Source organism: Anomaloglossus baeobatrachus, chromosome 11 (genome assembly GCF_048569485.1).
Source record: "Anomaloglossus baeobatrachus isolate aAnoBae1 chromosome 11, aAnoBae1.hap1, whole genome shotgun sequence".
Classification (NCBI taxonomy): Eukaryota; Metazoa; Chordata; class Amphibia; order Anura; family Aromobatidae; genus Anomaloglossus; species Anomaloglossus baeobatrachus.
Genome location: NC_134363.1, coordinates 35,829,735 through 35,843,671, shown reverse-complemented (window position 1 = coordinate 35,843,671; position 13,937 = coordinate 35,829,735). Strand labels below are relative to the sequence as shown.

Here is a 13,937-nt window from a genome sequence, read left to right as displayed (position 1 = left end):
AAAAAAAATGCATGACACTGAAATGAAGATTTTTTTTTATGTCTTAAAGATGTGCAAAGATAGATAATAAATACATAGCTTGTGCAGCTATTTAGCCAAATAAATATTGCATTTTTAAAAAATAACATGGGGTCCCCCCGATTTTTGATAACCAGTGCAGGTAAAGCAGAAGCTGGGGTCTGCTGTCCTTAGTTGTCTGCTTTACCTTGGCTGGTTATCACAAATAGAGGGAACCCCATTCCATTTTTGAAAACTATATATTTAAATAATTTTAAGAAAAGGAGTGGGTTTCCCCATATTTTTGATAACCAGCCAAGCTTAAGAGGTCAGCTGAGAGCTGGTATTATCAGGCTGGGAAGGTCCATGGTTCTTTGGTCCTTCCCAGCCTAAAAATACCAGCGCGCAGCTGCCCTAAAAGTGGCACCTCCATTAGATGTGCCAATTCTGGCACTTTGCCTGGCTCTTTCCGATTGCCCTGGCGCAGTGGCAATTGGGGTAAGGGTTTATGGTTTACTAACCCAGTAAGCGTAAAGAGAAAAAAAAAATATTTGACAAAGAAAATCGCTCCTCGACTCTCTCACTGGTTGACTAATTTAAGGTTCGAGGTAGTTCACGAAATCCTACGTAGCCCACAATGGAAACCTGAAAGACATAAAAAGAGCAACAAGGAACAAAAAGGAAGGAACGAGGGGGGTGATGGGCGCATAGTGACAGGTGCAACGATGTTTTACATGCTGACGCTCCCTCTTTTCAAAGAGTATAAAAAAAAAGAACTAAGGAGTGGTGAGGGAGGTAGCCATGATGTCACGTTCACTCTCCGAATCCTCCCAGGTCCTTTATAAAAGCCTGAACCTGAGCTGAACTGTCACAATTCCTACAGCGTCCTCCACTACGACATCTCTGCAGCACAAGTAAGTGTCAGCTCTTCCGACCACAGTCATCTGCCTATTGCTTTGGTCATCACTTTGATATTGGAGGTGATTTCTCACAGGCATTTTTTCTTTCTATGTAATGGTGTGTATCTATCTATCCATCTATTGGAATTATACCCAGTAACAATTGCTATAGATGGATCCTTGGATAAAGACTCTAGATGGGGGATTGTTGCAGCATTTTACAAAACCTATACTGCATGGCTCGTTTGGAAATTTTAGGGCAAATTTAGCAAAATTGGAGCAGTTGTCCACCGTTATGAATTCAGATTCCAGTCCTTTTGCTAAGAAATTGGTTTTCTGCAATTACCATTCTCCTTTGTGACAGTTTTGATCATTCGCGCCCCCTATTGTGTCCCATTCCATACTTACTGTAGAGGTTGAATGGACAAAAGATGGCCGGGCGGTTAAAGAGAATTATGGTGTTAACGTTTTTCTTCTATGGATCGTTATAACTGTAATTTCCTCCATCAACGCTAACTTGAGACGTCTCCTAGGCTTCATATACATAGCCAGACCTTGTGAAAAAGTCTCCAGACTGAAATTTTGGGGATTATTGAATGTTTTGGAGGGCAACAAAAATATATACTTTTTCAAAATTCCAAATAACCTCTGATAGATCCCATTATTAAACTTTACGTCATGGTTTAGCATCTGTTGTAAACCATGAGGCAGTCTTGGATCTATCACACGACAATGGATCTCGTTGACCGAGAATAGTATTTGTCGGATTCGGACAACGAGTCTTTACAAAATATTCATTGATTTAATGTCAATCATGACACAGAGGCTCCAGGGAACAGAGTACTAGTCCATAGAGTCAGTTGGGTCAGAGTCAGTCTCTAGAGGCAGTCTAGGATCTATCACACGACAATGGATCTCGTTGACCGATAGTAGCATTTGTTGGATTCACACAAGGTGTCCTTACAAAATACTCAATGATTTAATGTCAAACATGACACAGAGACTCCAGAGAACAGAATCCTAGTCCATAGAGTCAGTTGGGTCAGAGTCAGTCCATAGAGGCAGTCTAGGATCTATCACACGACAATGGATCTCGTTGACTGAAAGTAGTATATGTCGGATTTAGACAAGGTGTCCTTACAAAATACTCAATGATTTAATGTCAATCATGACACAGAGGCTCCAGGGAACAGAGTATTAGTCCATAGAGTCAGTTGGGTCAGAGTCAGTCCCTAGAGGCAGTCTAGGATCTATCACACGACAATGGATCTCGTTGACCGATAGTAGCATTTGTTGGATTCACACAAGGTGTCCTTACAAAATACTCAATGATTTAATGTCAAACATGACACAGAGACTCCAGAGAACAGAGTCCTAGTCCATAGAGTCAGTTGGGTCAGAGTCAGTCCATAGAGGCAGTCTAGGATCTATCACACGACAATGGATCTCGTTGACTGAAAGTAGTATTTGTCGGATTTAGACAAGGTGTCCTTACAAAATACTCAATGATTTAATGTCAAACATGACACAGAGGCTCCAGAGAACAGAGTCCTAGTCCATAGAGTCAGTTTGGTCAGAGTCAGTCCATAGAGGCAGTCTAGGATCTATCACACAACAATGGATCTCGTTGACTTATAATGGTATCTGTTGGATTCAGACAAGGTGTCTACTGTTTGCCATAGAAAATATTCAATGATTTCATGTCAAACATGACAATATCTGTTATAGAGGCTCCAAAGAACTGAGTCCTAGTCCATAGGGTCAGTTGGGTGTTAGAAATTTCATGACCCCGGTGTGACAAAACTGTAGATACTATAGTTTCTTGCAAAAAAGTTCTACCAATATTGTGCATGTATTTCTCCAACCTCCTTTGAAACAAATGGGACAGTCAGAAAAATCTGCCACGTGTGAATTCACCTTAACATGTCCCTTTCCTCCTGATCGGATCGTTGGAATTACAGTATTTACCAAAGTCATGTGAGACGTTAAAAGGGAGTTAATGGACAAACATTGGTTTAGTGCAGTTGGCAATTTTGTTATTTGTGTTCCAACGACGTTGAGCAATAATAGGTCATGGATATCATTCCAATCTTCGTTATGGTTAATCGACAAGGAATTTAAAATATCCATTAACCAGAAAGGTCTTCAACGGTGTCTTCCTTATTCTATATAGTATCTTGAGCCCCTGGTGATGGTTTGTGCCTCCATGGAGAAAAGAAAGAATGGAACTATCCACAATGCTGTAGTAAATTCGTAGTAGGGAGGATGAACTGAGGTTTCCCCTCTCCGAGGAAAAGCTCAGTTGGCTCATAGGTCTTACAAGATAGCACAAAAATGTGTAAATTGATGGGAAACCCCAGAGAAAGCTGAAATCCCTTTGGATGTCTACGTAAGACATTCTGAAACCAATTATAACGTCCCGGTGTCCCCCTTGGGCACCAGGTATAAATCCAACCTTGTCATCCTCTTTCCTTCCTCCATTGGGTGTGGTTCTTACCTGAATATTTTTCATAGATGTGGTCATACATGGTGTTGGAACGGTCGTAAAACCACATTGTTTTTCCACACTGGATGAACTGTAAGAAGATAAAAATAACTCACTGAGCCGCACGAAAAAATGTGGTGTACGTCTGTGGATTTTCCCGGCTGACTTTCAGCAGATGAATCCGTTGTCTCCGGGGACTTACAGTAATTATAGATCTTGTAGGTTCTTGGAAACAAGTATGTGTTGTTTCTCGAGCACTCTCTCATGGGATCGTCATTGTAGATAATGCATGTTATGTACGTGCCGTATCCTAACACATGTTCTTCTCCTACAGATTGCAATGGCTTATCCAGTCAGTTCCCAGCCCCAAGCCATGCAATCATATGGCACCAGTAGTAGCCAGTGGAACTCCGACGTCATGGACTGCTGTGAGGACATGGGAATCTGTAAGTCCTCCTAAAAAGTCTTCTTTTACCGTGTGACAGGTAAAACCTAGAAGATAGCTACCATATTGAATGCAAAATATGAGAGTACAGAGAGCATACTGGGCATCCAATACTAGGTAAAACCTAGGAGATGGCCACCATATTGAAGGCAAAATGTGAGAGTACACAGAGTCGACTGGGCATCCAACACCAGGTAAAACCTAGCAGAAAGCCACCATATTGAAGGCAAAATGTGAGAGTACACAGAGTCGACTGGGCATCCAACACCAGGTAAAACCTAGCAGAAAGGCACCATATTGAAGGCAAAATGTGAGAGTAGGCTGCACGTCCAACACTAGGTAACACCTAGACGATAGCTGCCATATTTAGGCAAAATGTGAGAGTAGACTGTGTGACTAACACTAGGTAAAACCTAGGAGATAGCCACCATATTGAAGGCAAAATGTGAGAGAACAGAGAATAGACTGGGTGTCCAACACTAGGTAAAACCTAGGAGATATCCACCATATTGAAGGCAAAATGTGAGAGAACAGAGAGTAGACCGGGTGTCCAACACCAGGTAAAACCTAGGAGATAGCCACCATATTGAGGGCAAAATATGAGAGAGTAGACTAGGCATCCAACATCACAAAAGAAAGATTGAGGTCTCCATCATGGTGCACGGACAAAGATGGCTTTGTGCCATGGCTACATCTCTGGAGAATGGGGTCATATTCCCACCCTCAAGGTACATCAAAGTCGCAAAAACTGAGGACTAGTTGGATTTTTCCAACTGGTGGGTTCCAATGCAGCCTCATTCACCTGCGATCTATGACACTGCCAAAGTCATCACGTACCCCCACTCTTTAAAGGGTTTACAGATAAACAAAACTGTTATGACACTTACACAGGAATTTATGATTCAGGCATTGTTATGATAATCACATGAAAAGCCTCTTCTGAATGGAGCTTTAGTGAGCATGTGCGACCACAGTTTATAGGAGTGGTGGTCGCACATGCTCAGTTCACATAACTATCATCTAACCTGTAAATCTCAACAATCTATATGGTTTTGATGTGACTAATCATAGTTTTATGTATTTATTTTTCCAATATTCTTTTTCCAGGTCTTTGTGGAACATTTGTCCCCTGTATTTTGGGATGTCAAGTGGCTAAGGACTACGGAGAGTGCTGCTGCCTGCTGTTTCTTCCAGGCACGGCAATCGCCTTGCGGACTGGCATAAGAGAAAGATATCATATCCCGGTAAGATTTTTTTTTTTTCTAGATAATGGATGCTTCCATATCCCACTATTTAAAATTCACTATGTGGGTTCACACCCCATAATGGAGGGTCGAACAATGAGTGTTTTCTTGTACATCTGCCAAAGCCTGACAATTCATTTTATATAGATTAAACAGACATTTTTAGATATTGTGAAAATAAATATATTTATAATAAAAATAAATTTAAATAATAACTATAGTTCGATATACTGTATAATATATATATATATATATATATATTATATATATATATATATACACACACACACACATTTTATATATATGTATATATATATATATATACGCACATTATCTAATGTATAAAGCTGAGTGTATGTAGTATGTGTGTGTGTGTGTGTATATGTATGTGTGTGTGTATGTATGTATGTCCGCTAAAGGAATCCGCACCGTCGCATTTACAATCGTGAAATTTTGCACAGACGCCTCATGTGACCCAGAGAGCATCGTAGACTATGTTTGACGGGAAAATGTAACCCCGCGCTTTACATTTACTCTCCAAAAAAACTGCCTTTATTAAAGTCAATGGAGCTGGGAGCTATTAGGTTATTAATAGCAACTGTGATTGGTTGCTATAGGAACAAAATAAACTGTTAGTATAGGAAGCTTATGTGTGAGATAATAAGATGTCGGTGGGGAGACGGATAGAGACAGAAAGAGACAGACACACAGAGACAAACAGGGAAAGAAACAGAGACAGACGGGGAAAGAGAAAGACGGGGAAAAAGACAGAGACAAGTAAAGAGACAGGGAAAGAGACGGAGACAAGCAAAGAGACAGGGAAAGAGACAAAGACATACGGGAAAAGAGACAGATGGGAAAAGAGACAGAAGGGGAAAGAGACAGAAGGGAAAAGAGACAGAAGGGAAAAGAGACAGAAGGGAAAAGAGACAGACGGGGAAAGAGAAAGACGGGGAAAGAGACAGAGACAAGTAAAGAGACAAGTAAAGATACAGGGAAAGAGACAAAGGCAGACAGGGAAACAGACAGACGGGAAAACAGACAGACGGGGAAAGAGACAGACCTGGAACGAGACAGACCTGGAACGAGACAGACCTGGAACGAGACAGACGGGAAACAAGACAGACGGGAAACAAGACATATGGGAAACAAGACATATGGGAAACAAGACAGACGGGGAAAGAGGCAGACGGGGAAAGAGGCAGACGGGGAAAGAGGCAGACTGGGGAAGAGGCAGACGGGGAAAGAGGCAGACGGGGAAAGAGGCAGACGGGGAAAGAGGCAGACGGGGAAAGAGGCAGACGGGGAAAGAGGCAGACGGGGAAAGAGGCAGACGGGGATAGAGGCAGACGGGGAAAGAGACAGATGGGGAAAGAGACAGATGGGGAAAGAGACAGACGGGGAAAGAGACAGACAGACATCAGAGACAGACAGACAGAGACTGGGAGAGAGACAGAGAGACAGTTACTATCTCGGGTACTACAGCCAGTATATATATATATATATATATATATATACACACACACATATATATATATATATATATATATATGTATATATATATATATATATATTATATTATATTATATTATATTATATCATATAAAAAGCCTATATTGCTGCTTTCTTCCACAAATAGTGCCACACTGCGTCTACTGGCCACCCGTGGTATTGCAGGATCATCCATATCAGTGGAGTTAAAAAACAGATTTGGGGTTTTTTTCAGTTTTACAAAAATGTCCTATTCTAAACGGACTTTTTTTTTTGCATTACAGGGAAGTATCTGCAACGATTGCGTGTGTCTCACATTCTGCGGACATTGCACACTGTGCCAGATGGCTCGTGAGCTAAAACACAGGCAATGAGAAAAAAAGGCTTTACTTGTGAAGACATGCCGAGCATCAATGGACTGACTGATTGTTGTGATATACGTCCCCCGGGGTGGAATTGGAGTGATGTCACCATCGACCGCTTAATCCTTATACAATATCCAACATGGAAGGGAGCGGCTCCATATTATATAGGACATATGCAAAACAAGACCCATTACCTTCATGACGTGTCTGGACATTGGGAACGATCCCTGCACTTCTGCCATCTCTTCATATGATCAGTGAATGGGTGACAAGCTCCAATGGACCCCAACCTGTGACCCTCCAGCTGCTGCAGAACTACAACCCCCAGCATTTCCTTACAGAGCATGTTGGGAGTTGAGGTTTTGCAGCAATTAGTGATCCATAGATTGGAGACCATTGCTGCACTGAATACAAACCTGCAGTAAAAAAAAAAATGTTTTCACATTCCGGAGTTTGATGTTAGTAATTCTATTTTTTTAGTTATTTCTTTACATGTTTGCACTGTATAAAATAAAATTATAATAAATATATATCTAAATATTGTTGCTTTTTTTAATCTACTTTTATTATTGATTCCTTTCACACAAAACTTGGAAAAAAGCATGGTCTTTATGCCATTGTAGCCCCCCCCCCAAGAAGTAAAATATATTTTGCTGCACATACCAGTCTAGTTTGTCCAAAAACTGTCCTGAGTCTCATGCTCTGTAACTTTCCATTCTCTCTTTTTTGTGCATTCTGCCAGCCTAATATGTGCTAGATCCTCCTTTCCTGCACTTCACAATATCCATTGTCTAATGACTTACCGTAAATTTAATGTTATGCCTTATGCAGTTTGACACACAGGAGAGGAGAAGTGAGATAAAGACCCAACCAATTAGGCGATATTAATCTTGTTGCTTCTCCCAGCTGCTTTTCCAGGTTTGAGTCGGGTGGGACTTCTGTATATACATCACAGGAGGGGCTGGGAGGAATATTCATCATGGGGGGGCTGGGGGCATATATACATCACAGGAGAGGCTGGGGGTATATATACATCACAGGAGAGGCTGGGGGCATATGTACATCACTGGGGGGCTGGGGGCATATATACATCACAGGAGGGGCTGGAGGTATATATACATCACAGGAGAGGCTGGGGCATATGTACATCACAGGGGAGGGCTGGGAGGAATATACATCACTGGGGGGCTGGGGGCATATATGCATCACAGGAGAGGCTGGGGGTATATATACAGCACAGTTGAGGCTGGGGGCATATATACATCACAGGGTAGTACTGGAAGGAATATACATCACTGGGAAGGCTGGGGGCATTTATACATCACAGAGGAGGGTTGGGAGGAATATAGAGGTGCATCTCAATAAATTAGAATATCATCAAAAAGTTAATTTATTTCTTGTGAGACAAAGACCCAATCCCCATTCCCAGATCATATGGGATGAGGTAGAAGCTGGGGTGAAAGCAATCCCACTAGAAACACAGACACCGAAAGGTTTCATGAACAAAGAGGGACCATGCACGCTGTTAGCCGGTCCATATAACCTGCAGTGCTGACAATGCATGCTGTAAGCTGGTCCATATAACCTGCAGTGCTGACAATGCATGCTGTAAGCTGGTCCATATAACCTGCAGTGCTGACAATGCATGCTGTAAGCTGGTCCATATAATCTGCAGTGCTGACAATGCATGCTGTAAGCTGGTCCATATAACGTGCAGTGCTGACAATGCATGCTGTAAGCTGGTCAATATAACCTTCAGTGTTGACAATGCACGCTGTAAGCTGGTCCATATAACCTACATATACTATCTACAATGTGTCATTAGGCCTGCCAAAACATCCTGTGTAGAGACAAAGACACCACAATTCCCATAGAGAGAAAGACCTACCCCCACTTCCTGCAGAGTGACAAAGACTTGCCCAAATCTTCTTGTGTAGAGACAAAAAAAATCCATGGGCACTTCCTGTGTAGAGACAAAGACCTGCCCCCACGTCCCGTATAAAGACAAAGACCTGCCCCCACATCCCGTGTAAAGACAAAGACCTGCCACCTCTTCCTGTAGAGTGACAAAGACTCGCCCTCACTTCTTGCAAAAGAGAAAGACACCATACTTTCCATAGAGAGACAAAGACCCGCCAGCACTTCCTGTAGAGAGACAAAGACCTGCTACACTTACTATAGAGACAAAGACCCATCCCCACTTTCTTTAGAGAGACTAAGACCTGCCCCCACTTCCTGTAGAGAAAAAAATACCTGCCCCCACTTCCTGTAGAGAAAAAAATACCTGCCCCCACTTCTTGTCGAGAAAAAAATATCTGCCCCCACTTCCTGTCGAGAAACAAAGACCTGCCCCCGCTTCCTGTAGAGAAACAAAGAACTGCCCCCGCTTCCTGTAGAGAAACAAAGACCTGCCCCAACTTCCTGTAGAGAAAAAAAGATCTGCCCCCACTTCCTGTTGAGAAACAAAGACCTGCCCCAAGTTCCTGTAAAGAAACAAAGACCTGCCCCCGCTTCCTGTACAGAGATAATGACCTTCCCCCACTTCCTGTAGAGAGACAATGACCTGCCCCCACTTCCTGTAGAGAGACAATGACCTGTCCCCACTTCCTGTAAAGAGATAATTACCTGCCCACACTTCCTGTAGAGAGATAATGACCTCCCTCCACTTCCTGTAGAGAGATAATGACCTCCCTCCACTTCCTGTAGAGAGACAATGACCTGCCCCCACTTCCTGTAGAGAGACAATGACGTGCCCACACTTCCTGTAGAGAGACAATGACGTGCCCACACTTCCTGTAGAGAGACAATGACCTGCCCCCACTTCCTGTAGAGAGACAATGACCTGCCCCCACTTCCTGTAGAGAGACAATGACCTGTCCCCACTTCCTGTAAAGAGATAATGACCTGCCCACACTTCCTGTAGAGAGATAATGACCTCCCTCCACTTTCTGTAGAGAGACAATGACGTGCCCACACTTCCTGTAGAGAGACAATGACGTGCCCACACTTCCTGTAGAGAGACAATGACGTGCCCACACTTCCTGTAGAGAGACAATGACGTGCCCACACTTCCTGTAGAGAGACAATGACGTGCCCACACTTCCTGTAGAGAGACAATGACGTGCCCACACTTCCTGTAGAGAGACAATGACCTGCCCCCACTTCCTGTAGAGAGACAATGACCTGTCCCCACTTCCTGTAAAGAGATAATGACCTGCCCACACTTCCTGTAGAGAGATAATGACCTCCCTCCACTTCCTGTAGAGAGACAATGACGTGCCCACACTTCCTGTAGAGAGACAATGACCTGCCCACACTTCCTGTAGAGAGACAATGACGTGCCCACACTTCCTGTAGAGAGACAATGACGTGCCCACACTTCCTATAGAGAGACAATGACGTGCCCACACTTCCTGTAGAGAGACAATGACGTGCCCACACTTCCTGTAGAGAGACAATGACATGCCCACACTTCCTGTAGAGAGACAATGACGTGCCCACACTTCCTGTAGAGAGACAATGACGTGCTCACACTTCCTGTAGAGAGACAATGACCTGCCCACACTTCCTGTAGAGAGACAATGACCTGCCCACACTTCCTGTAGAGAGACTATTTTTACCATACAATGAACGCCCTTAAAAACAAAACTAAAAAAGAAATAACAAATGTAGAATTGTTTCTTTGTTTTTTCATCCTTCTGTCCGACTTGGATTTTTCCCCTATTTCTCAATATATTGTATGGTAGAATCAATGGTGTCATGGAAGGCTATAACTGGTTACTAAATAAAAAAAAAAAACAAAAACAAAAAAAAAGCCCCTAAACAGCTTTGAAAATAAAAAAATGTATGGCTCTTGGAATAAGGTGAAGGAAAAAAAAGCAAGCATAAAAAATTGTCAGGGAGCAAAGGAGTTAAAGTACAATTTACATTCTCATATTGACTTACAGATAACATGTAGCTGCAGTGTTTATTAAAAAATAAAAACCTCTTATGGTTGAGTATGGGAATGACCTCTAGGTCACTCTTACTAAGGTCCTCTTCACGCAGCCGTTGAAAAAAGGAGGTTCTGTTTTGACCATTCGTGTAACAGGTACTGGAAGAGAACGCATGACGCTCATATTCATTTTTGTATGTGTTTAAGACATGCAGAGATAGATATATACATAGCGTGTACAGGAACCTCTCTGCAGAACTGAATCTGAGCCTGTGTGGTCAACCAACTCCGTCACTCCTCTTTCTGTGCTCTCCTAGGCTAGCACAGTATCTACTCTGGGCCTGCTTCACGTGCACATAACACTCTTCCTATTGCTATCAAACTATCTACCACTTACACCCCCTCCTGCACTCCTGGTCCCTTCATTACACTAAATCTTAACCTAAAATATTCTGTATTATTATTACTGTGGTTGGTTCCGATCTATAACTTACTCGATACCAGAGGTCTCAAACACATGGGCCGCATGCGGCCCCTAAAGGGGGCTTTGCACGCTACGATATCGCTAGCGAGCGTACCCTGCCCCGTCATTTGTGCGTCACGGGCAAATCGCTGCCCGTGGCGCACAATATCATTCGGAACCCTCACACAGGACTTACCTGCCTAGCGACATCGCTGTTGTTGGTGAACCGCCTCCTTACTAAGGGGGCGGTCCGTGCGGCGTCATAGCGGCATCACTAAGTGGCCGCCCAATAGAAGCGGAGGGGCGGAGATGAGCGGCTGTAACATCCCACCCACCTCCTTACTTCCGCATTGCCGGCGGCTGCAGGTAAGCTGCAGTTCGTCGTTCCCGCGGTGTCACACGTAGCGATGTGTGCTGCCGGAGGAACGACGAACAACCTGCGACCTCAACAATCAACGATTTTTTGAAAATGAACGACGTGTCAACGATGGACGATAAGGTGAGTATTTTCCATCGTTAATGGTCGCTCGTTGGTGTCACACGCAACGACGTCGCTAACGATGCCGGATGTTAGTCATAAAATCCGTGACCCCGGCGATACATCGTTGCGTGTAATGGGGCCTTAAGGCTGCTTGTTGCGGCTCGCAGACACCTAGACCCCATGAAGATTGCGGCCCGGTACATACATGCAGCCGCCGCCGTCAGCACTTCCTTCCGGCAATATAATTTGCTGCACCACGCAGAGATGGACACCCCTACACAGCTTTACTAATGGCAGCTGCTGCCGGACAATCAGAGGTCAGCAGCTAGCGTGGGTATATTCTGATTGGCCGGCGCGGCTGCCATTAGTAAAGATGTGAGGAGAGCAGCAGTACTGCAAATCGCTCCCCAGTAGTAACACGCTGATGGCGGCGGCCCTGTGCACTAGACAGCGATCGTCACGGCCCTCACGGGGTCTAGGTGCCTGCGGGCTGCAAGACACCGAAGGAACGGAGTACACGTGAGAAAAATCTTTTTTTTTTTTTTTGTATGTGAACAACATCATAACAGGATACTACAGGGCATATCACTACAAGGGGGCAATATTGGCACATTGCTCTGAGGGGGCAATATGGGCACATTACCAGAGGGGACAATATGGGTACATGTCACGCTCCCCGGGTCCCCTGCCCTGCTTCCCGGGTCCCCTGCCCTGCTTCCCGGCTCCCCTGCCTCGCTCCCCGGCTCACCTGCCACGCTCCCCGGCTTCCCTGCTTCGCTCCCCGGCTCCTCTGTTAGGCGTCCACCGCTCCACAGTCTCCAGCCCCCATCACCTGCGGTCCCCAGGAGGCCCGGTCCCCGCTCCCGGCGCCCGTCGGCAGCTCTGCTCCAGGCCGGCTCCCCTGCTTCCTATTCACCGCTCCCTGCCCTGGCTTCTGGCACCCAGGCCTCGCGCATGCGCATTAGGGCACGCGCGCGGTCATTGACCCTCTCTTAAAGGGCCAGCGTCCACTGACAGGATATTGAACACACAGGTACAGGGTATAAAGGGGTTTAATGTCCAAGTGGGCGGGGCCTGTTCTTCGTGTTTTGCTAAGCTAGGAGTCAGGTCTCCTTGTGTCTTGCGGTATACTTACCTATCTCTCTCCTAGAGCCGCTCCTGCCTCGCCATCCGGTCCTGACGATTCCCGAACCCCGAACGCTGACTGTCTGCCATCCCGTCAGTCCGTACCATCTCTGATCCCTGTGGTGATCCGTCCTCTCGCTCCATCGGTTCCGGACTCTGCCTGACAACATCTCGGCCTCCGAACCTGAGCTCCGTCACCCGGACTACCATCAGTGACTCCGTGGTCCCAGGGACTTCTCCAGTCCACTCTTTTGAACGGACTGTCCTGCTACCTGTAGTGCTCCGGCTACCGGACCCCTTGCCTTCAGTAAGGTGTTCGGCCCAGTGGATCCACCTCCTGGGTCTGCCCGTCCACCTGGCTCTAACAGTAAGAACAGGCCATGGATCACGTCGAAGCACTAGCGGCCTTGCAGCAGGAACTCACACGCCAGCATGAGACCCAGACCCGCATGCTGAACTTCATGTCTTCTGTGGATACCCGCCTGAACGCGCTACAAGCAGCGGCCACATCCTCGGCATCTCGGGTTTCCACTGTACAATCCACGGCCACTGCTCCCGTGGCAGCCTCCTCGGATGCCTCCAGTCTTCGTTTGGCCTTACCACCCCGGTACGCCGGAGATCCCAAGACCTGCAGGGGATTCATCAATCAATGCTCTCTCCATTTCAAGCTGCTGCCGCACTTGAGCCAAGGTCGCGTTCATGATGTCCCATCTAGAGGGAGAGGCACTGGCCTGGATGAACCCCTTGTGGGAGAAGGAGGATCCGGTGACCACCAACATCCAGGAATTCCTGCAGGCGTTTTGTGGCACCTTTGACGAGCCCGGACGCGCCTCCGCGTCTGCCTCATCTATCCTCCGGCTACGTCAGGGGACTCTGACGGTGGGCCAATATGCCATCCGTTTTCGCACCTTGGCTTCGGAACTCGGGTGGAACAATGAGGCTCTAACCGCCGCCTTCTGGGAAGGACTCTCGGGTCGTATTAAAGATGAGCTGGCTGGTCGTGACGTA

At 45.5% G+C, this 13,937-nt stretch overlaps 1 protein-coding gene across 1 annotated transcript; it reads left to right on the top strand.

Moving 5' to 3' along the window:
* Nucleotides 1-825: 825 nt before the first annotated feature.
* On the top strand, nt 826-7,466 carry LOC142255979 (cornifelin homolog). The gene is made up of 4 exons (XM_075327446.1): nt 826-911; nt 3,716-3,827; nt 4,934-5,070; nt 6,846-7,466. The coding sequence occupies exons 2-4, from the start codon at nt 3,722-3,724 to the stop codon at nt 6,933-6,935; spliced, it is 333 nt and encodes a 110-aa protein (XP_075183561.1). The 5' UTR covers nt 826-911; nt 3,716-3,721; the 3' UTR covers nt 6,936-7,466.
* The last annotated feature ends 6,471 nt before the right edge of the window (nt 7,467-13,937 follow it).

What these genes read in the sequence shown, in the direction of transcription:
- LOC142255979 (XM_075327446.1), top strand. Translation starts at nt 3,722, where the DNA reads ATGGCTTATCCAGTCAGTTCCCAGCCCCAAGCCATGCAATCATATGGC. An exon ending in CTGTGAGGACATGGGAATCT is followed by an intron (nt 3,828 to 4,933) that starts GTAAGTCCTCCT and finishes TTCTTTTTCCAG; the next exon opens with GTCTTTGTGGAACATTTGTC. An exon ending in GAGAAAGATATCATATCCCG is followed by an intron (nt 5,071 to 6,845) that starts GTAAGATTTTTT and finishes TTTGCATTACAG; the next exon opens with GGAAGTATCTGCAACGATTG.